Consider the following 23959-nt stretch of genomic DNA (forward strand, 5'->3'; position numbering starts at 1 on the left):
AACAACAACACAGAGTTACACATGGAGTAAACAACAACACAGAGTTACACATGGAGTAAACAACAACACAGAGTTACACATGGAGTAAACAACAACACAGAGTTACACATGGAGTAAACAACAACACAGAGTTACACATGGAGTAAACAACAACACAGAGTTACACATGGAGTAAAACAAACATACAGTATAAACAAGTCTATATACCATGTGAGCAAATGAGGTGAGATAAGGGAGGTAAAGGCAAAAAAAAGGCCATGGTGGCAAAGTAAATACAATATAGCAAGTAAAACACTGGAATGGTAGATTTGCAGTGGAAGAATGTGCAAAGTAGAAATAAAAATAATGGGGAGCAAAATAAATAAATAAATAAATACAGTAGGGGGAGAGGTAGTTGTTTGGGCTAAATTATAGATGGGCTATGTACTTGTCCGTCTGTATACCTGCTGCGTCATCCACAGGTGTGACAAATCAGTGATGCTCATGGTGGAGTGGCCGAAATCAGTGATGCTCATGGTGGGGTGGCCGAAATCAGTGATGCTCATGGTGGGGTGGCCGAAATCAGTGATGCTCATGGTGGGGTGGCCGAAATCAGTGATGCTCATGGTGGGGTGGCCGAAATCAGTGATGCTCATGGTGGGGTGGCCGAAATCAGTGATGCTCATGGTGGGGTGGCCGAAATCAGTGGTGCTCATGGTGGGGTGGCCGAAATCAGTGGTGCTCATGGTGGGGTGGCCACTCTCTTTTCCTCTTCAATGTGAACATCGTAACACTTAGTTTCTTCACGTCGTCCATAAACGGTCAAACATCTTAGCACTTCATCTATAAACGGTCAAACATCTTGGCACTTCATCTATAAACGGTCAAACATCTTGGCACTTCATCTATAAACGGTCAAACATCTTGGCACTTCATCCATAAACGGTCAAACATCTTGGCACGTCATCTATAAACGGTCAAACATCTTGGCACGTCATCTATAAACGGTCAAACATCTTGGCACTTCATCTATAAACGGTCAAACATCTTGGCACTTCATCTATAAACGGTCAAACATCTTGGCACTTCATCCATAAACGGTCAAACATCTTGGCACGTCATCTATAAACGGTCAAACATCTTGGCACGTCATCTATAAACGGTCAAACATCTTGGCACTTCATCCATAAACGGTCAAACATCTTGGCACTTCATCCATAAACGGTCAAACATCTTGGCACTTCATCTATAAACGGTCAAACATCTTGGCACTTCATCTATAAACGGTCAAACATCTTGGCACTTCATCTATAAACGGTCAAACATCTTGGCACTTCATCCATAAACGGTCAAACATCTTGGCACGTCATCTATAAACGGTCAAACATGATCATCTATAAACGGTCAAACATCTTGGCACTTCATCCATAAACGGTCAAACATCTTGGCACTTCATCCATAAACGGTCAAACATCTTGGCACGTCATCTATAAACGGTCAAACATCTTGGCACGTCATCTATAAACGGTCAGACATCTTGGCACTTCATCCATAAACGGTCAAACATCTTGGCACTTCATCCATAAACGGTCAAACATCTTGGCACTTAATGTCACAAATGGTCTTATTTTTACTTTCCTGAAAACAAAGACTGGGATCCAGACGTGCAGTTTGCCCCCCTCCCCCCTTCCCCGCTTATGAAATATTTCAGAAATGATTAATAATTTAACCCTGAGTAGATTGAGGTAATGGTTGATTCATTTTTAATATCGCTCCTCCAAATCTGTCAGTCATTGGGGGAAAGGCCCAGTACCACTCAGCGAAGCTCTGTAATGCTGACCTAATGTCCTAATGTCTTGTCTCCGTGCTCATATGAAGGGACACATGGGATACATGGAGACAGACATACATGGGGACAGGGAGGTGATCTGATACAGTGAGAGACAAACCCATATCTCTATGGAGGGGCCATTCATTCAACCCATTAACTGTGAAGCCTAGAGCTGGAGAGAGGCTGTAGCTTGCGGGCCATCTTTAATCGTGTACCATGACCCAGTTAGAGTCAATTAGTTTGCAGTTAGCTGCCTGCAGTAACAAGGGCTGGTCACTGGTCCACTGCTAAAACCACACTATCAAGGAATAATGTTGAACCATTCCTTAAGAATGCTAACATCATGCTATCAAGGAATAATGTTGAACTATTCCTTAAGAATGCTAACATCATGCTATCAAGGGATACTGTTGAACCATTCCTTAAGAAGGCTAACATCATGCTATCAAGGGATACTGTTGAACCATTCCATAAGAAGTCTAACATCATGCTATCAAGGGATACTGTTGAACCATTCCATAACAATGCTAACAAGGGATACTGTTGAACCATTCCTTAACAATGCTAACAAGGGATACTGTTGAACCATTCCTTAACAATGCTAACAAGGGATACTGTTGAACCATTCCATAACAATGCTAAAACCATGCTAATCAAATCAAACTTTATTTGTCACGTGCGCCGAATACAACAGGTGTTGTTGTAGACCTTACAGTGAAATACTTACAGGCTCTAACCAATAGTGCAGAGAGAAAAAAAAGTGTGTGTTTGGTGTGTATTTGGTGTGTGTGTGTGTGTGGGGGGGGTGTAAGTAAAGAAATAAAACAACAGTAAAAAGACATTTGAAAATAAGAGTAGCAAGGCTACATACAGACAACGGTTAGTCAAGGCTGTTAGTCAGGCAGACACCGGTCAGGTAGTATGTGGGTATGGTTTAAGTGACTGTGCATATATGATGAATAGAGAGTAGCAGTAGCGTAAAAAGAGGGGTTGGCGGGTGGTGGGGCAGATAGCCCGGTTAGCCAATGTGCGGGAGCACTGGTTGGTCGGGCCAATTGAGGTAGTATATACATGAATGTATAGTTAAAGTGACTATGCATATAAGATATTATCCTGTCTGGGAACGGGGTTCCGCTAGCGGAAGATAAACTTCTCCTTAATGCAACCGCTGTGTCAGATTTCAATTTTTGATAACGGAAAAAGCTTAATCTGAGTACAGAGCTCAGAGCCCAAACCAGAAATATCTGCCATGTTGTGGAGTCAACAGAAGTCAGAAATAGCATTATAAATATTCACTTACCTTTGATGATCTTCATCAGAATGCACTCCCAGGATTCCCAGTTCCACAATAAATGTTTTTTTTTTTTATAAAGTTCATCAATTATGTCCATATACATCCTTTTGTTAGGGCGTTTTGGTGAACAAATCCAAACGCGCATGCAAGTCCATCGGAAAGGTCGGACGAAAAGTTCCAAAAGTTATATTACTGGTCGTAGAAACATATCAAACAAAGTATAGAATCAATCTTTAGGATGTTTTTTAACACAGATCTTCAATAATGTCCCAACCGGAGAATTCCTTTGTCTGTAGAAAAGCAATGGAACGCGAGGTAACTTTCACATGACAGCACGTCACAAGCCCGTGGCTCTCTGCCAGACACCTGACTCATTCCCCTCTCATTCAGCCCCCCTTCACAGTAGAAGCCTGAAACAACGTTTTAGAGACTGTTGACATCTAGTGGAAGCCTTAGGAAGTGCAAGATGACCAATATCCCACTGTATTGTCAATAGGGGCTGAGTTGAAAAACTACAAACCTCAGATGGTTGGATTTTTTTCTCAGGTTTTTGTAATATGCATGTATGAGCATCTGGGACTGAGTAGGAGGCAGTTTACTCTGGGCACGCTTTTCATCAAAAAGTGAAAATGCTGCCCCCTATCCCAATGAAGATGAACAGAGAGTAGCAGCAGCATAAAGGGGGGATGGGGGGGGGCACACAATGCAAATAGTCCGGGTAACCACTTTAACTATGCCACTTTGTTTACTTTGTCTACACACTCATCTCATATGTATATACTGTACTCGATACCATCTACTGTATGCTGCTCTGTACCATCACTCATTCATATATCCTTATGTACATGTTCCTTATCCCCTTACATTGTGTATAAGACAGTAGTTTTGGAATTGTTAGTTAGATTACTTGTTGGTTATCACTGCATTGTCGGAACTAGAAGCACAAGCATTTCGCTACACTCGCATTAACATCTGCTAACCATGTGTATGTGACAAATAAAATTTGATTTGATTTGATTTTGATTTGATTTACCTGTTCAGGAGTCTGATGTCTTGGGGGTAAAAACTGTTGGAATTGTGCCTGGCCGTGCAGTCATGGGAGTAAAGGAGGGGACTGAGCACGCACCCCTGAGGGGCCCCCGTGTTGAGGATCAGCGTGGCGGATGTGTTGTTACCTACCCTCACCACCTGGGGGCGGCCCGTCAGGAAGTCCAGGATCCTGTTGCAGAGGGAGGTGTTTAATCCCAGGGTCCTTAGCTTAGTGATGAGCTTTGTAGGCACTATGGTGTTGAACGCTGAGCTGTAGTCAATGAATAGCATTCTCACATAGGTGTTCCTTTTGTCCAGGTGGGAAAGGGCAGTGTGGAGTGCAATGGAGATTGCATCATCTGTGGATCTGTTTGGGCGGTATGCAAATTGGAGTGGGTCTAGGGTTTCTGGGATAATGGTGTTGATGTGAGCCATTACCAGACTTTCAAAGCACTTCATGGCTACGGACGTGAGTGCCACGGGTCTGTAGTCATTTAGGCAGGTTGCCTTTGTGTTCTTGGGCACAGGGACTATGGTGGTCTGCTTGAAGCATGTTTGTATTACAGACTCAATCAGGGACATGCTGAAAATGTCAGTGAAGACACCTGCCAGTTTGTCAGCACATGCCCGGAGCACACTTCCTGTGGCCCCGCAGCCTTGTGAATGTTGACCTGTTTAAAGGTCTTACTCACGTCGGCTACAGAGAGCGTGATCACACAGTCGTCCGGAACAGCTGATGCTCTCATGCATGCCTCAGTTTTGCTTGCCTCGAAGCGAGCATAGAAGTAATTTATCTCGTCTGGTAGGCTCGTGTCACTGGGCAGCTCGCGGGTGTGCTTCCCTTTGTAGTCTGTAATAGTTTGCAGGCCCTGCCTCATCCGATGAGTGTCGGAGCTGGGGTAGTATGATTCAATCTTAGCCCTGTATTGACGCTTTGCCTGTTTGATGGTTCGTCGCTGGGTTAGAGCCCCGCACCTTGAAAGCGGCAGCTCTACCCTTTAACTCAGTACGTTGCCTGTAATCCATGGCTTCTGGTTGGGGTATGTACGTACAGTCTCTGTGGGGACGACGTCCTCAATGCACGTATAAGTGTCCGGGTTAGAGTCCCGCTCCTTGAAAGCGGAAGATCTACCCTTTAGCTCAGTGCGGACGTTGCCTGTAATTCATGCACTTTGATAAAGCCAGTGACTGATGTGGTGTACTCCTCAATGTCATCAGAAGAATCCCGGAACATGTTCCAGTCTGTGATAGCAAAACAGTCCTGTAGCAGGGTAGCCTAGTGGTTAGAGTGTAGAGGAGGCAGGTAGCCTAGTGGTTAGAGCGTTGGACTATTAACCGGAAGGTTGCACGTTCAAATCCCAGAGCTGGCAAGGTACAAATCTGTCGTTCTGCCCCTGAACAGGCAGTTAACCCACTGTTCCTAGGCCACCATTGAAAATAAGAATTTGTTCTTAACTGACTTGCCTAGTTAAATAAAGGTTAAAAAAATCTGCTATATCTGACCATTTTTTATAGAGCGAGTCACTGGTGCTTCCTGCTTTAATTTATGCTTGTAAGCAGGAATCAGGAGGATAGAGTTGTGGTCGGATTTACCAAATGGAGGGCGATGGAGAGCTCCGTACGCATCTCTGTGTGTAGAGTACAAGTGCTCTAGAATTCATTTTCCCTCTGGTTGCACATTTAACATGTTGATAGAGATACTGTTGCTATCAAGGGATACTGTTGAACCATTCCTTAATAGTGCTAACATCATGCTATCAAGGAATAATGTTGAACCCTTCCTTAACAATGCTAACATCATGCTATCCACGTGTCTAACAATGGTGCTGTTCAACTAGCAGTGCCTTAGAGGATGCTGGTGTGTGTTCATCTGTTAGATCAATTTCAAAAGCAGCCTGTCTTCCTATCTTGCTAGAGGTCATCAGGGAAATGGGTTTCCATCTCATTACTCTCACTAATTCAATTATAAGCAAGTACCAGTATGTTAAGCAAGGATGCCTTGAATGATGCTATCTAGTCAACGGTCTTCTGGGGAGAGGAATGCTAACTGTGGTGTTTTCTGTCTCTCTCTCTCTCTCTGCAGGGTGGAGAGGTCTACAGACCAGGTGATCAAGCCGGTCAACGTGGAGGCCTTATCCAAGTGGGTGGGCAAGATCCCTGCGGACGTACTGAGAGACATGCCCGTCATCGCCCCCATGTTGTCCCGTCTGGGGTACGACCCCCACGCCAACCCTCCCAACTACGGCCGGCCAGACCCCAAGGTCCTTGACAACACCAGGAGGGTGAGTTGGGAAAAGATGGACAGGGACACACGTCACCCCAGAACACAGTATCCTCTGAAGCAGAAAGCAGATCTAAGGACTGTCTTTCTCTTTAATTAGATTACCTGTCCAATCAACATCCTCTAGTTAAATTACCTGTCCAATCTCTGACTCTCATTTAAATTAACTGTCCAATCTCTGACTCTCATTTAAATTAACTGTCCAATCTCTGACTCTCATTTAAATTACCTGTCCAATCTCTGACTCTCATTTAAATTAACTGTCCAATCTCTGACTCTCATTTAAATTAACTGTCCAATCTCTGACTCTCATTTAAATTACCGGTGAATAAATGAATATATTCAAACGAATGAATTCCCAGCATCTGTTTGAATTCAGTGATCATATCCAAATGAATCCATCCTCCACGTCTATCAGACGGACCTGTATGTGCACTTCTATTCTAAGTAATACGTTCTACATCGCTACACTCACTCACCTAGCCAGCCGTCATTGGTGCTGGACGAGCACATGGCCATCTATGTCTGGAGCAGAATGTTGTATTAAATACTATTTCAACGAGGAGCCCTCTCTCAAGCCTCTAGATTTCATATCTGTGAAACATATTCAATCTTTCGCAGTTATTTTTTTGTTTCTCTGCTTCAGGATTTAAACTGATACATTCTAGTACTGTAGGACCCAGAAGACCTTTCACTTGTGTGTGTGTGTGTTGTAAAGATATCAGCTTTATTTGTTGTGTGATCTTACCGCGACTTCGTGTAAACGTTCATCTGATTAGCATCTCTCCGTCGACAGGTTCGCATGTGATCTCTAATCCTCACCTCCACCCTGTTTGGCTTCAGTTCCAGGTTCTATACTGTTTTAAAATATATATATATTTTTTTTTTAAAAATATATATATTTGTACATCAGTGGAGGCTCCTCAGAGGAGGAAGGAGAAGAACATCCTCCTCAGTCATAAAAATACAAATGATTATTTTTAGATAAAACTATACTAAATATATTCACGCCACCAAATAATTGATTAAAAACACACTGTTTTGCAATGAAGTTCTACAGTAGCCTCAACAGCACTCTGTAGGGTAGCACCATGGTGTAGCCAGAAGACAGCTAGCTTCCGTCTTCCTCTTCAATACAAAACCTAGTAGCCTCAACTAGGTTCTCACCCCCTTCCATAGACTTACACAGTAATTATGACAACTTCCGGAGGATGTCCTCCAACCTATCGGAGCTCATGTTGTCCACCCAATCAAAGGATCAGAGAATGAGTCTAGAACTGAAATCATAAGCTACAGCTAGGCTAGCACTAGTGCATACAATGTGGTGAGTAGTTGACTCAAAGACAATAGTTGAACAGTTTTGAACAAATCCATTTCTTTAAAAATGAATGACAAGTGAGAGAGCTAGCTAGCTATATTTCGTTGTATTTGTTTTTCACTAAGCTACCTGGTTTAGCCTACTCAAGCACCCGGCTCAAACAGAGAGGGATGATATGTTAGCTAGCTGGCTATGGCTATCCAACTGAGAGGGATGATATGTTAGCTAGCTGGCTATGGCTATCCAACAGAGAGGGATGCTATGTTAGCTAGCAGGCTAAGGCTATCCAACAGAGAGGGATGCTATGTTAGCTAGCTGGCTATGGTTATCCAACAGAGAGGGATGCTATGTTAGCTAGCTGGCTAAGGCTATCCAACAGAAATAGATATGTTAGCTAGCTGGCTAAAACTATCCAACTGAGAGGGATGATATGTTAGCTAGCTGGCTAAGGCTATCCAACAGAGAGAGATTATATGTTAGCTAGCTGGCTAAGGCTAACCAACAGAGAGGAATGATATGTTAGCTAGCTGGCTATGGCTATCCAACAGAGAGGAATGATATGTTAGCTAGCTGGCTAAGGCTATCCAACAGAGAGGGATGTTATGTTAGCTAGCTGGCTAAGGCTAACCAACAGAGAGGGATGTTATGTTAGCTAGCTGGCTAAGGCTATCCAACAGAGAGGAATGATATGTTAGCTAGCTGGCTAAGGCTATCCAACAGAGAGGGATGTTATGTTAGCTTGCTGGCTAAGGCCTTCTGGTCCTTCTGTAGCTCAGTTGGTAGAGCATGGCGCTTGTAACGCCAGGGTAGTGGGTTCGATCCCCGGGACCACCCATACGTAGAATGTATGCACACATGACTGTAAGTCGCTTTGGATAAAAGCGTCTGCTAAATGGCATATATTATTATTTATTATATTAAGGCTATCCAACTGAGAGGAATGTTATGTTAGCTTGCTGGCTAAGGCTATCCAACAGAGAGGGATGCTATGTTAGCTAGCTGGCTATGGCTATCCAACAGAGAGGGATGCTATGTTAGTCAGCTGGCTATGGCTATCCAACAGAGAGGGATGCTATGTTAGCTAGCTGGCTATGGCTATCCAACAGAGAGGGATGCTATGTTAGCTAGCTGGCTAAGGCTATCCAACACTGGAACTCTTCCAAGTCAAGGTAAGCTTTTGGTTGAATTAATTCATTGCCACCGGGGCCCGCCAGTGTAACTGCTAAACTATTTGCTGACTGTACACTGTGCTGCATGATAGTGGCGGTTTACTAACTCATTACTTATAATAGATACATTGACTAGCTATGACGTTAGCTAATATGGTTTCAACGATGTAGACTGTTCAAGATATGAAGTTTTTTAGTTTTTTTTGTTGCATGGCCACAGACAGCTGATGTGTTGTTCACTGAAGTCCTCAAGCGAAGGGAAATGGTGAGAGGAGGAGAGCACGTAGATGTGAGAAGGAATTCTACAACGAGCAAAGGGATCAGTATGTGGCTTCTATGAAAGTGAACTGTGTTTGGGTGTGATCAGGGGTGTATTCATTCCGCCTATTCTGTAAAAAAAAAAAAACTGTTTCTTAAACGAGAATTAGCATAGCTGAATTTGTCTGATAGAAACTCTTGTTTGCAACTGTTATGACCCTAGACTGAACCTAGACCCCCAACTGTTATGACCCTAGACTGAACCTAGACCCCCAACTGTTATGACCCTAGACTGAACCTAGACCCCCAACTGTTATGACCCTAGACTGAACTAAACTTGGATAAACATACCTGAATTTGTCCAATAGAAACTCTCGTTTGCAACTGTTATGACTAAAGATTACACCCTAGATCAGCTAGATGGAGGCAAGAGTGTGCGAGGAGGTATTGAATGTGTCACTGTCTGTCACCTTGATTAGTCATGTTTCTCTCGACCTGTGTGCACCGACATTGTAAACTTTGATTCATAGGCTGGGTTGTACGGTAATAACCTCACGATGGGTATAGGGAAAATTAGAGTATCGTGTTGTAGCCTTAACTTATCGATGTTACATTGAGCTGGGTGAATAGAATATGAATGACAGTCGTCTAATGTACTGTAATAGGAATAAGGCTAATTAACAAAAAATATCGTTCTCCCTCATTTTAAACGTTAAGACCACCATTGTTGTATATTTGTAAATACTGAATACTTACCGGATGTTTGGGTAGATACTAGATATTTGTCTGTCTTCTCGTTGCTTTGTTTTCCAAATGGGATTTTAGTTTTCTGTAGTAGCCAGAGAGACTTACAAGGAATCTGGATGTTATCCAAGTTAATAGCCTTCCATGCTCAGGGAACGGTGTTTTTGACAACGGTGCATCCCAAATGGCACCCTCTGGGCCCTGGTCAAAACGTAGTGCACTACCTCTGAGTCCTGGTCAAAACGTAGTGCACTACCTCTGGGCCCTGGTCAAAACGTAGTGCACTACCTCTGGGCCCTGGTCAAAACGTAGTGCACTACCTCTGGGCCCTGGTCAAAACGTAGTGCACTACCTCTGGGCCCTGGTCAAAACGTAGTGCACTACCTCTGGGCCCTGGTCAAAACGTAGTGCACTACCTCTGGGCCCTGGTCAAAACGTAGTGCACTACCTCTGGGCCCTGGTCAAAACGTAGTGCACTACCTCTGGGCCCTGGTCAAAACGTAGTGCACTACCTCTGGGCCCTGGTCAAAACGTAGTGCACTACCTCTGGGCCCTGGTCAAAACGTAGTGCACTACCTCTGGGCCCTGGTCAAAACGTAGTGCACTACCTCTGGGCCCTGGTCAAAACGTAGTGCACTACCTCTGGGCCCTGGTCAAAACGTAGTGCACTACCTCTGGGCCCTGGTCAAAACGTAGTGCACTACCTCTGGGCCCTGGTCAAAACGTAGTGCACTACCTCTGGGCCCTGGTCAAAACGTAGTGCACTACCTCTGGGCCCTGGTCAAAACGTAGTGCACTACCTCTGGGCCCTGGTCAAAACGTAGTGCACTACCTCTGGGCCCTGGTCAAAACGTAGTGCACTACCTCTGGGCCCTGGTCAAAACGTAGTGCACTACCTCTGGGCCCTGGTCAAAACGTAGTGCACTACCTCTGGGCCCTGGTCAAAACGTAGTGCACTACCTCTGGGCCCTGGTCAAAACGTAGTGCACTACCTCTGGGCCCTGGTCAAAACGTAGTGCACTACCTCTGGGCCCTGGTCAAAACGTAGTGCACTACCTCTGGGCCCTGGTCAAAACGTAGTGCACTACCTCTGGGCCCTGGTCAAAACGTAGTGCACTACCTCTGGGCCCTGGTCAAAACGTAGTGCACTACCTCTGGGCCCTGGTCAAAACGTAGTGCACTACCTCTGGGCCCTGGTCAAAACGTAGTGCACTACCTCTGGGCCCTGGTCAAAACGTAGTGCACTACCTCTGGGCCCTGGTCAAAATGTAGTGCACTACCTCTGGGCCCTGGTCAAAATGTAGTGCACTACCTCTGGGCCCTGGTCAAAACGTAGTGCACTACCTCTGGGCCCTGGTCAAAATGTAGTGCACTACCTCTGGGCCCTGGTCAAAACGTAGTGCACTACCTCTGGGCCCTGGTCAAAACGTAGTGCACTACAGAGGGAATAGGATGCAAGACAAGTATTTTTTTCATGTTTTCTACTTCGCAAGAAATGAGTCTTTACCGGGGAAGGTGACGAGGGAGAGGGGTCTTTACCGGGGAAGGTGACGAGGGAGAGGGGTCTTTACCGGGGAAGGTGACGAGGGAGAGGGGTCTTTACCGGGGAAGGTGACGAGGGAGAGGGGTCTTTACCGGGGAAGGTGACGAGGGAGAGGGGTCTTTACCGGGGAAGGCGACGAGGGAGAGGGGTCTTTACCGGGGAAGGCGACGAGGGAGAGGGGTCTTTACCGGGGAAGGTGACGAGGGAGAGGGGTCTTTACCGGGGAAGGCGACGAGGGAGAGGGGTCTTTACCGGGGAAGGCGACGAGGGAGAGGGGTCTTTTACCGGGGAGGGAGAGGGGTCTTTTACCGGGGAAGGCGGGGAGGGAGAGGAGTCTTTTACCGGGGAAGGCGGGGAGGGAGAGGGGTCTTTTACCGGGGAAGGTGACGAGGGAGAGGGGTCTTTACGGGGAAGGTGACGAGGAGAGGGGTCTTTACCGGGGAAGGTGACGAGGGAGAGGGGTCTTTACCGGGGAAGGTGACGAGGAGAGGGGTCTTTACCGGGGAAGGCGACGAGGGAGAGGGGTCTTTACCGGGGAAGGCGACGAGGGAGAGGGGTCTTTTACCGACGAGGGAGAGGGGTCTTTACCGGGGAGGGAGAGGGGTCTTTTACCGGGGAAGGCGGGGAGGGAGAGGAGTCTTTTACCGGGGAAGGCGGGGAGGGAGAGGAGTCTTTTACCGGGGAAGGTGACGAGGAGAGGGGTCTTTACCGGGGAAGGTGACGAGGGAGAGGGGTCTTTTACCGGGGAGGGAGAGGGGTCTTTTACCGGGAAGGTGACGAGGGAGAGGGGTCTTTACCGGGGAAGGTGACGAGGGAGAGGGGTCTTTACCGGGGAGGGAGAGGGGTCTTTTACCGGGGAGGGTGACGAGGGAGAGGGGTCTTTTACCGGGGAGGGAGAGGGGTCTTTTACCGGGGAGGGCGACGAGGGAGAGGGGTCTTTTACCGGGGAGGGCGACGAGGGAGAGGGGTCTTTTACCGGGGAGGGAGAGGGGTCTTTTACCGGGGAAGGCGGGGAGGGAGAGGGGTCTTTTACCGGGGAAGGCGGGGAGGGAGAGGAGTCTTTTACCGGAGAAGGCAGGGAGGGAGAGGAGTCTTTTACCGGGGAAGGCGGAGAGGGAGAGGAGTCTTTACCGGGGAAGGTGGCGAGGGAGAGGGGTCTTTACCGGGGAAGGTGACAAGGGAGAGGGGTCTTTACCGGGGAAAGTGATGAGGGAGAGGGGTCTTTTACCGGGGAGGGAGAGGGGTCTTTTACCGGGGAGGGCGACGAGGGAGAGGGGTCTTTTACCGGGGAGGGCGATGAGGGAGAGGGTCTTTTACCGGGGAGGGAGAGGGGTCTTTTACCGGGGAAGGCGACGAGGGAGAGGGGTCTTTTACCGGGGAAGGCGGGGAGGGAGAGGAGTCTTTTACCGGGGAGGGAGAGGGGTCTTTTACCGGGGAAGGCGGGGAGGGAGAGGGGTCTTTTACCGGGGAAGGTGACGAGGGAGAGGAGTCTTTTACCGGGGAAGGCGGGGAGGGAGAGGAGTCTTTTACCGGGGAAGGCGGGGAGGGAGAGGAGTCTTTTACCGGGGAAGGCGGAGAGGGAGAGGGGTCTTTTACCGGGGAAGGCGGGGAGGGAGAGGAGTCTTTTACCGGGGAGGGAGAGGGGTCTTTTACCGGGGAAGGCGGGGAGGGAGAGGGGTCTTTTACCGGGGAAGGTGACGAGGGAGAGGAGTCTTTTACCGGGGAAGGCGGGGAGGGAGAGGAGTCTTTTACCGGGGAAGGCGGGGAGGGAGAGGAGTCTTTTACCGGGGAAGGCGGAGAGGGAGAGGAGTCTTTTACCAGGGAAGCAGAAGGGACCCCAGTAGACCTCTGAGAAAAAATGTACATCACCACTTCCTCTCTCACATTTCATAACTGCTGAACTGACTGACCGCTACACTACCTTGCAATTTGATAGGTCAATTTCCTGGTTCAAAAGTAGTGCGCCAAATAGAGATGGGTGTCGTTTAGGGATGCGGACGGGTTGGTCTGTTGGTTTGTGGCAGCAACTTCAATGTATCATCTGAGAAAACAACATACAGCAGCACTTCTCAAATGTTTTTATATTTTTTTATTTTTACTAACAGTCTCTATTGATCTCTTGTTATCCTAATTGTCTCTCAGAGGAGAAGGGGCGTTGTGAAGTTACGATGCACGGTAACCATATGAAGAGTATTACAGTAAGGAGATAATAGCCAGCTACTCTTTAACTCTCAATCTGTTGTCCATTTGTCTTGATCCTTTATGGATTGATTCTCTCTAGTGGCTAAAGAACAAACTGGGGTACACAGACACACGCACACAGGCACGCATAACAAACACATGCTTACACACACACCACACACGCTATCATGTGTGTGTGTTTAGGGCATGCTGCTTAATGACTTGGGTGTAAAGAAGTGACCTCTGTTAAATGTTGTTGTGTAAGTATGTGTGTGTGTGTGTGTGTGTTTTTGAGTCTTACAGCCTGGAAGGGGGTCACAGCCTGGAGGGGTCAGAGAGGAGGGTAGGGAGAAGGTTTGGAGGTAGATTGGAGAGGTAGTTTGAGGGAGGTATGGTGGTTGGTAGAGGTTTAGATGGAGAATGGTTGGTTGTTTGGGGGAGGGAGTGATGGTAGGGAGATATGATGTTTGGAGGGAGATGCTTGGGGGAGGGATGTTTGGAGGGAGATGGATGGGGGGGTAGTTTGGGGAGGGATGTTTGGAGGGAGATGGGTGGGGGGGCTAGTTTGGGGGAGGGATGTTTGGAGGGAGGCAGATATATAGCAGACCACCTGGCTGTTAGAATGTTCTCATTCTCTGTATATTCAATTCATCTGGGGCCAATTCTTCTTCCTAAACATCTACCCCACACACACACACACACACACACACACACACACACACACACACACACACACACACACACACACACACACACACACACACACACACACACACACACACACACACACACACACACACACACACACACACACACACACACAGACACACACAGACACACACAGACACAGACACAGACACAGACACAGACACAGACACACACACAGACACACACACAGACACACACACAGACACACACACAGACACAGACACACACACAGACACACACACAGACACACACACAGACACACACACACACACAGACACACACACAGACACACACACAGACACACACACAGACACACACACAGACACACACACAGACACACACACACACACACACACACGCACACACAGAGCTCTACAGTATAAACCTTCACCTTTTGCATGAGGCACTCTGTCATTTTGACTAATGGTGCAGATAAACTACCCTTCATTAACCTCGGCTGCAGCATCCCAAGCACCAGCCTCTTTATTCTGGTGCCCTAGTTTGGACCACAGCCCCTCCAGTGGATTTATTCTGGTGCCCTAGTTTGGACCACAGCCCCTCCAGTGTATTTATTCTGGTGCCCTAGTTTGGACCACAGCCCCTCCAGTGTATTTATTCTGGTGCCCTAGTTTGGACCACAGCCCCTCCAGTGTATTTATTCTGGTGCCCTAGTTTGGACCACAGCCCCTCCAGTGTATTTATTCTGGTGCCCTAGTTTGGACCACAGCCCCTCCAGTGTATTTATTCTGGTGCCCTAGTTTGGACCACAGCCCCTCCAGTGTATTTATTCTGGTGCCCTAGTTTGGACCACAGCCCCTCCAGTGTATTCGTTATTTATATTACATGTTTAATGTTAACCTTTTATTTATTTGCACTAGGCAAGTCAGTTTAAGAACAAATACTTATTTTTAACAATGACTGCCTCCTGTGGGGACGGGGGCCTGGTGTGGGGACGGGGGCCTGGTGTGGGGACGGGGGCCTCCTGTGGGGACGGGGGCCTGGTGTGGGGACGGGGGCCTCCTGTGGGGACGGGGGCCTCCTGTGGGGACGGGGGCCTCCTGTGGGGACGGGGGCCTGGTGGGGGACGGGGGCCTCCTGTGGGGACGGGGGCCTGGTGGGGGGACGGGGGCCTGGTGGGGGTCGGGGGCCTCCTGTGGGGACGGGGGCCTGGTGGGGGGACGGGGGCCTCCTGTGGGGACGGGGGCCTGGTGGGGGACGGGGGCCTCCTGTGGGGACGGGGGCCTGGTGGGGGTCGGGGGCCTCCTGTGGGGACGGGGGCCTGGTGGGGGGACGGGGGCCTCCTGTGGGGACGGGGGCCTCCTGTGGGGACGGGGGCCTGGTGGGGGAACAAACAAACATACAGGACAAACACACATCACGACAACAGAGACAAAGCATGGCAGCAACACATGACAACAACATGGTAGCAACACATGACAACAACATGACAACAACATGGTAGCAACACATGGCAACAACATGGTAGCAACACATGACAACAACATGACAACAACACATGGCAACAACATGGTAGCAACACATGACAACAACATGACAACAACATGGTAGCAACACATGACAACAACATGGCAGCAACAACATGGTAGCAACACATGACAACAACATGGCAGCAATACATGGCAACAACATGGCAGCAACAACATGGTAGCAACACATCACAACAACATGGTAGCAATACATGACAACAACATGGTAGCAACACATGACAACAACATGGCAGCAGCAGAACATGGCAGCAACACATGACAACAACATGGTAGCAGCAGCACAACATGGTAGCAACACATGACAACAACATGGCAGCAGCAGAACATGGCAGCAACACATGACAACAACATGGTAGCAGCAGCACAACATGGTAGCAACACACGATAACAACATGGTACGTTATTGGGCACAGACAACGGCACAAAGGGCAAGAAGGTAGAGAGAACAATACATCACGCGAAGCAGTCACACATGTCGCTCGCTAGCCGCAGTGCTCTGAAAAGAGGAGCGACCCCAGGGATGATCAACACCATGGTGCTACTTCTGGGGGGATTTCCAGTGGTGGGTGAACACCTCGGTTAAAAGGGGAGGGATATGATGGAAAGGTTGACAGAGAGAAAGATGGAGAGAGGAGACGGAGAGAGGGGAGACTGAGAGAGGGGACGGAGAAAGGGGAGACGGAGAGAGGAGACGGAGAGAGGAGACGGAGAGAGGGGAGACGGAGAGAGGGGACGGAGAAAGGGGAGACGGAGAGAGGGGACGGAGAAAGGGGAGACGGAGAGAGGAGACGGAGAGAGGAGACGGAGAGAGGGGAGACGGAGAGAGGGGAGACGGAGAGAGGGGAGACGGAGAGAGGGGAGACGGAGAGAGGGGAGACGGAGAGAGGGGACAGAGAGAGAGGAGAGAGACAGAGAGAGAGGAGAGAGAGAGAGAGAGAGGAGAGAGAGAGAGAGGAGACGGAGCGAGAGAGAGAGGAGACGGAGACCGAGAGAGAGGAGACGGAGACCGAGAGAGAGAGGAGACGGAGACCGAGAGAGAGGAGACGGAGACCGAGAGAGAGAGGAGACGGAGACCGAGAGAGAGAGAGGAGAGAGGAGACAGAGAGAGAGAGGAGACAGAGACAGAGAGAGAGAGGCGACAGACAGAGAGAGGAGACAGAGACAGAGAGAGAGAGGAGACAGAGAGAGAGAGGAGACAGAGACAGAGAGGTCTCAAGAGCTTTGGATGAAATTGGACACCGTCGCAAGTAATTTAACGTTTCACAAATTGAAGAGGGGGTGTTAATGATTGGTTCCAGGACTAACCCTCTGTCTCTTTGTCTCCACAAAAGTGTGTGTGTGTGTCAGCCTGTGTTTGTGCATTCATGTCATCATCGGTGACATGTGTAAAAGCCTGTGGGAGGGTGTTGACATGTTTTTGTTGGTGTCTGTGTGTGTGTGTGTGTGTGTGTGTGTGTGTGTGTGTGTGTGTGTGTGTGTGTGTGTGTGTGTGTGTGTGTGTGTGTGTGTGTGTGTGTATACACATTCCCTAGGCCCCGCTCTGTCTCTGGTCTCACCTATATGGTTATAGTTACCATCTCTCCCACACAATAGTGTGTGTGTGTGTGTGTGTGTGTGTGTGTGTGTGTGTGTGTGTGTGTGTGTGTGTGTGTGTGTGTGTGTGTGTGTGTGTGTGTGTGTGTGTGTGTGTGTGTGTGTGTGTGTGTGTGTGTGTGTGTAGAGCATGGTGCTTGCAACACCAGGGTTGTGGGTTCGATTCCCACCGGGGACCAGTACGAAAACATGCACTCACAACTATAAGTCTCTCTGGATAAGAGCATCTGCTAAATGACCCCTCCTCTCCTCCCTCCCTTTCCTGCTCTCCTCTGTTTTCCCCTTCTCCTCTTTCCCCTCCTCCCTCTCCTCCCTCCTCTTCTGCTTTCCTCTCTTCCCTCGCCTCCTTTCCTCCCTCCCTCCCTCTCCTCCTTCTCCTCTCTTCCCTCCCTGCTCTCCTCTCCTCCCTCTCCTCCCTCCCTCCCCGCTCTCCTCTCCTCCCTCCCTCCCTCTCCTCCTTCTCCTCTCTTCCCTCCCTGCTCTCCTCTCCTCCCTCTCCTCCCTCCCTCCCCGCTCTCCTCTCTTCCCTCCCTGCTCTCCTCTCTTCCCTCGTCCCTCTCCTCTCCTCCCTCTCCTCCCTCCTCTTCTGCTCTCCTCTCTTCCCTCACCTCCTTTCCTCCCTCCTCCATCTCCTCCCTCTCCCCCCCACCCCTCCCCACTCTCCTCCCTCCCTGCTCTGCTACAGTACACTATGTGAATTAACACCGTACATCTGTTAGCTCAGACCTGTAGACAAGGGGTTACGCAGGAGAGGGGGGAGGGGGGGGTGCTGCTGCTGCAGCTATCTGTTAGCTCAGACCTGTAGACAAGGGGTTACGCAGGAGAGAGGGGTGCTGCTGCTATCTGTTAGCTCAGACCTGTAGACAAGGGGTTACGCAGGAGAGGGGGGGGGGGGGGGTGCTGCTGCTGCTGCTGCTGCTGCTGCTATCTGTTAGTGGGTGTTTTAGAGAAACATAACAGGTAGTTCCAAGAGAGTGAAACTGTGTTATGTGTGTATCCTGGGTTACCATGAGAACCATCTAGAAACGTCTCTTCTAGCTCTGTTCTTGTATCGGCGACGTGGGCGGTTCTCTGGCAACGTGTTGCCACGGTAACGGGACATAACTGCACAGCCTGATGTCTTTTTAAGAGCGATGTTGTCATCCCTCTCCTTAGCGACGCCTTGACGCCACCAGTGACCCTCCTCTTCCAAGAGGCTTTAGACAGACGCTCTTCACATTAAATACGCAGCAGTATAGACTATAGTCACAGACAGACAGGCTGTAGTCACAGACAGACACACAGGCTGTAGTCACAGACAGACAGACAGACAGACAGACAGACAGGCTGTAGTCAGACAGACAGACAGGCTGTAGTCAGACAGACAGACAGGCTGTAGTCCCAGACAGACAGACAGACAGGCTGTAGTCCCAGACAGACAGACAGACAGACAGGCTGTAGTCCCAGACAGACAGGCTGTAGTCCCAGACAGACAGACAGGCTGTAGTCCCAGACAGACAGACAGGCTGTAGTCCCAGACAGACAGACAGACAGGCTGTAGTCCCAGACAGACAGACAGACAGACAGGCTGTAGTCCCAGACAGACAGACAGACAGACAGGCTGTAGTCACAGACAGACAGACAGACAGACAGACAGACAGACAGACAGACAGACAGACAGACAGACAGACAGACAGACAGACAGACAGACAGGCTGTAGTCCCAGACAGACAGACAGACAGACAGGCTATAGTCACAGACAGACAGACAGACAGACAGACAGACAGACAGACAGACAGACAGACAGACAGACAGACAGACAGACAGACAGACAGACAGACAGGCTGTAGTCACAGACAGACAGACAGACAGGCTGTAGTCACAGACAGACAGACAGACAGGCTGTAGTCACAGACAGACAGACAGACAGGCTGTAGTCACAGACAGACAGACAGACAGGCTGTAGTCACAGACAGACAGACATACAGACAGGCTGTAGTCACAGACAGACAGACATACAGACAGGCTGTAGTCACAGACAGACAGACATACAGACAGGCTGTAGTCACAGACAGACAGACATACAGACAGGCTGTAGTCACAGACAGACAGACATACAGACAGGCTGTAGTCACAGACAGACAGACATACAGACAGGCTGTAGTCACAGACAGGCTGTAGTCACAGACGGGCTATAGTCACAAACAGACGGACAGACAGACGGGCTATAGTCACAGACAGACGGGCTGTAGTCACAGACAGACGGGCTGTAGTCACAGACACAGACAGACAGGCTGTAGTCACAGACACAGACAGACAGGCTGTAGTCACAGACACAGACAGACAGGCTGTAGTCACAGACACAGACAGACAGGCTGTAGTCACAGACAGACAGACAGACAGACAGACAGACAGACAGGCTGTAGTCACAGACAGACAGACAGACAGGCTGTAGTCACAGACACAGACAGACAGGCTGTAGTCACAGACACAGACAGACAGGCTGTAGTCACAGACAGACAGGCTGTAGCCACAGACAGACAGGCTGTAGTCACAGACAGACAGACAGACAGGCTGTAGTCACAGACAGACAGACAGACAGGCTGTAGTCACAGACAGACAGACAGACAGGCTGTAGTCACAGACAGACAGGCTGTAGTCACAGACAGACAGACAGACAGACAGGCTGTAGTCACAGACACATGCTGTAGTCACAGACACATGCTGTAGTCACAGACACAGGCTGTAGTCACAGACACAGGCTGTAGTCACAGACACAGGCTGTAGTCACAGACACAGGCTGTAGTCACAGACACAGGCTGTAGTCACAGACACAGGCTGTAGTCACAGACACAGGCTGTAGTCACAGACTGACAGGCTGTAGTCACAGACACAGGCTGTAGTCACAGACAGACAGGCTGTAGTCACAGACAGGCTGTAGTCACAGACAGGCTGTAGTCACAGACAGACAGACAGGCTGTAGTCACAGACAGACAGACAGACAGACAGGCTGTAGTCACAGACAGACAGACAGACAGGCTGTAGTCACAGACAGACAGACAGACAGACAGGCTGTAGTCACAGACAGACGGGCTGTAGTCACAGACAGACGGGCTGTAGTCACAGACAGACAGACAGACAGGCTGTAGTCACAGACAGACAGGCTGTAGTCACAGACAGACAGGCTGTAGTCACAGACAGACACACAGGCTGTAGTCACAGACAGACACACAGGCTGTAGTCACAGACAGACGGGCTGTAGTCACAGACAGACAGACGGGCTGTAGTCACAGACAGACAGACAGGCTGTAGTCACAGACAGACACACAGGCTGTAGTCACAGACAGACACACAGGCTGTAGTCACAGACAGACACACAGGCTGTAGTCACAGACAGACACACAGGCTGTAGTCACAGACAGACACACAGGCTGTAGTCACAGACAGACACACAGGCTGTAGTCACAGACAGACACACAGGCTGTAGTCACAGACAGACACACAGGCTGTAGTCACAGACAGACACACAGGCTGTAGTCACAGACAGACACACAGGCTGTAGTCACAGACAGACACACAGGCTGTAGTCACAGACAGACACACAGGCTGTAGTCACAGACAGACACACAGGCTGTAGTCACAGACAGACACACAGGCTGTAGTCACAGACAGACACACAGGCTGTAGTCACAGACAGACACACAGGCTGTAGTCACAGACAGACACACAGGCTGTAGTCACAGACAGACACACAGGCTGTAGTCACAGACAGACACACAGGCTGTAGTCACAGACAGACACACAGGCTGTAGTCACAGACAGACAGACAGACAGACAGGCTGTAATCACAGACAGGCTGTAGTCACAGACAGACAGGCTATAGTCACAGACAGACAGACAGGCTGTAGTCACAGACAGACAGACAGGCTGTAGTCACAGACAGACAGACAGGCTGTAGTCACAGACAGACAGACAGACAGACAGACAGACAGACAGACAGACAGACAGACAGACAGACAGACAGGCTGTAGTCACAGACAGGCTGTAGTCACAGACACAGACAGACAGACAGGCTGTAGTCACAGACAGACAGACAGACAGACAGGCTGTAGTCACAGACAGACAGACAGACAGGCTGTAGTCACAGACAGACAGACAGACAGACAGACAGACAGGCTGTAGTCACAGACAGACAGACAGACAGGCTGTAGTCACAGACAGACAGACAGACAGACAGACAGACAGACAGACAGACAGACAGGCTGTAGTCACAGACAGACAGACAGACAGACAGGCTGTAGTCACAGACAGACAGACAGACAGACAGACAGACAGACAGACAGACAGACAGACAGACAGGCTGTAGTCACAGACAGACAGACAGACAGACAGACAGACAGACAGACAGACAGACAGACAGACAGACAGACAGACAGACAGACAGACAGACAGACAGACAGACAGGCTGTAGTCACAGACAGACAGACAGACAGACAGACAGGCTGTAGTCACAGACACAGACAGACAGGCTGTAGTCACAGACACAGACAGACAGGCTGTAGTCACAGACAGACAGACAGACAGGCTGTAGCCACAGACAGACAGGCTGTAGTCACAGACAGACAGACAGACAGACAGACAGACAGACAGACAGACAGACAGACAGACAGACAGACAGACAGACAGACAGGCTGTAGTCACAGACAGACAGACAGACAGGCTGTAGTCACAGACAGACAGACAGGCTGTAGTCACAGACTGACAGGCTGTAGTCACAGACTGACAGGCTGTAGTCACAGACACAGGCTGTAGTCACAGACTGACAGGCTGTAGTCACAGACACAGGCTGTAGTCACAGACAGACAGACAGACAGACAGACAGACAGACAGACAGACAGACAGACAGACAGACAGACAGACAGGCTGTAGTCACAGACAGACAGACAGACACAGACAGACAGACAGACAGACAGACAGACAGACAGACAGACAGACAGACAGACAGACAGACAGACAGGCTGTAGTCACAGACAGACAGACAGACAGACAGGCTGTAGTCACAGACAGACAGACAGACAGACAGGCTGTAGTCACAGACAGACAGACAGACAGACAGGCTGTAGTCACAGACAGACAGACAGACAGACAGGCTGTAGTCACAGACAGACAGACAGACAGACAGGCTGTAGTCACAGACAGACAGACAGACAGACAGGCTGTAGTCACAGACAGACGGGCTGTAGTCACAGACAGACGGGCTGTAGTCACAGACAGACGGGCTGTAGTCACAGACAGACACACAGGCTGTAGTCACAGACAGACACACAGGCTGTAGTCACAGACAGACGGGCTGTAGTCACAGACAGACGGGCTGTAGTCACAGACAGACGGGCTGTAGTCACAGACAGACGGGCTGTAGTCACAGACAGACAGACAGACGGGCTGTAGTCACAGACAGACAGACAGACAGACAGGCTGTAGTCACAGACAGACAGACAGACAGACAGACAGGCTGTAGTCACAGACAGACACACAGGCTGTAGTCACAGACAGACGGGCTGTAGTCACAGACAGACGGGCTGTAGTCACAGACAGACGGGCTGTAGTCACAGACAGACGGGCTGTAGTCACAGACAGACGGGCTGTAGTCACAGACAGACGGGCTGTAGTCACAGACAGACAGACAGACGGGCTGTAGTCACAGACAGACAGACAGGCTGTAGTCACAGACAGACAGACAGGCTGTAGTCACAGACAGACACACAGGCTGTAGTCACAGACAGACACACAGGCTGTAGTCACAGACAGACACACAGGCTGTAGTCACAGACAGACAGACAGGCTGTAGTCACAGACAGACAGACAGGCTGTAGTCACAGACAGACAGACAGGCTGTAGTCACAGACAGACAGGCTATAGTCACAGACAGACAGGCTATAGTCACAGACAGACAGACAGACAGACAGGCTGTAGTCACAGACAGACAGGCTGTAGTCACAGACAGACAGACAGGCTGTAGTCACAGACAGACAGGCTGTAGTCACAGACAGACAGACAGGCTGTAGTCACAGACAGACAGACAGGCTGTAGTCACAGACAGACAGACAGACAGACAGACAGGCTGTAGTCACAGACAGACAGACAGACAGACAGACAGGCTGTAGTCACAGACAGGCTGTAGTCACAGACACAGACACACAGACAGACAGACAGACAGACAGACAGACAGACAGACAGACAGACAGACAGACAGACAGACAGACAGACAGGCTGTAGTCACAGACAGACAGACAGACAGGCTGTAGTCACAGACAGACAGACAGACAGACAGGCTGTAGTCACAGACAGACAGACAGACAGACAGGCTGTAGTCACAGACAGACAGACAGACAGACAGGCTGTAGTCACAGACAGACAGACAGACAGACAGGCTGTAGTCACAGACAGACAGACAGACAGACAGGCTGTAGTCACAGACAGACAGACAGACAGACTGTAGTCACAGACAGACAGACAGACAGACAGACAGACAGACAGACAGGCT

The 23959-nt window shown here is 49.5% G+C and overlaps 1 protein-coding gene across 7 annotated transcripts in view; it reads left to right on the top strand.

Annotated features, from left to right (window-relative positions):
• The window catches only part of LOC124005041 (protein-tyrosine sulfotransferase 1), a 137309-nt gene that overhangs the window by 61120 nt on the left and 52230 nt on the right, over positions 1-23959 (top strand). For all 7 annotated transcript variants that reach the window (XR_006833555.1, XR_006833554.1, XR_006833553.1 and 4 more), the window contains exon 3: positions 6217-6415. Coding sequence is in view for 4 of the 7 variants with exons in the window: in XM_046313901.1 (XP_046169857.1) it covers positions 6217-6415 (199 nt within the window). In the remaining 3 variants the exon portion in view is untranslated. The remainder of the gene's footprint in view (positions 1-6216; positions 6416-23959) is intronic.

This window comes from Oncorhynchus gorbuscha, linkage group LG19, assembly GCF_021184085.1.
Source record: "Oncorhynchus gorbuscha isolate QuinsamMale2020 ecotype Even-year linkage group LG19, OgorEven_v1.0, whole genome shotgun sequence".
Classification (NCBI taxonomy): Eukaryota; Metazoa; Chordata; class Actinopteri; order Salmoniformes; family Salmonidae; genus Oncorhynchus; species Oncorhynchus gorbuscha.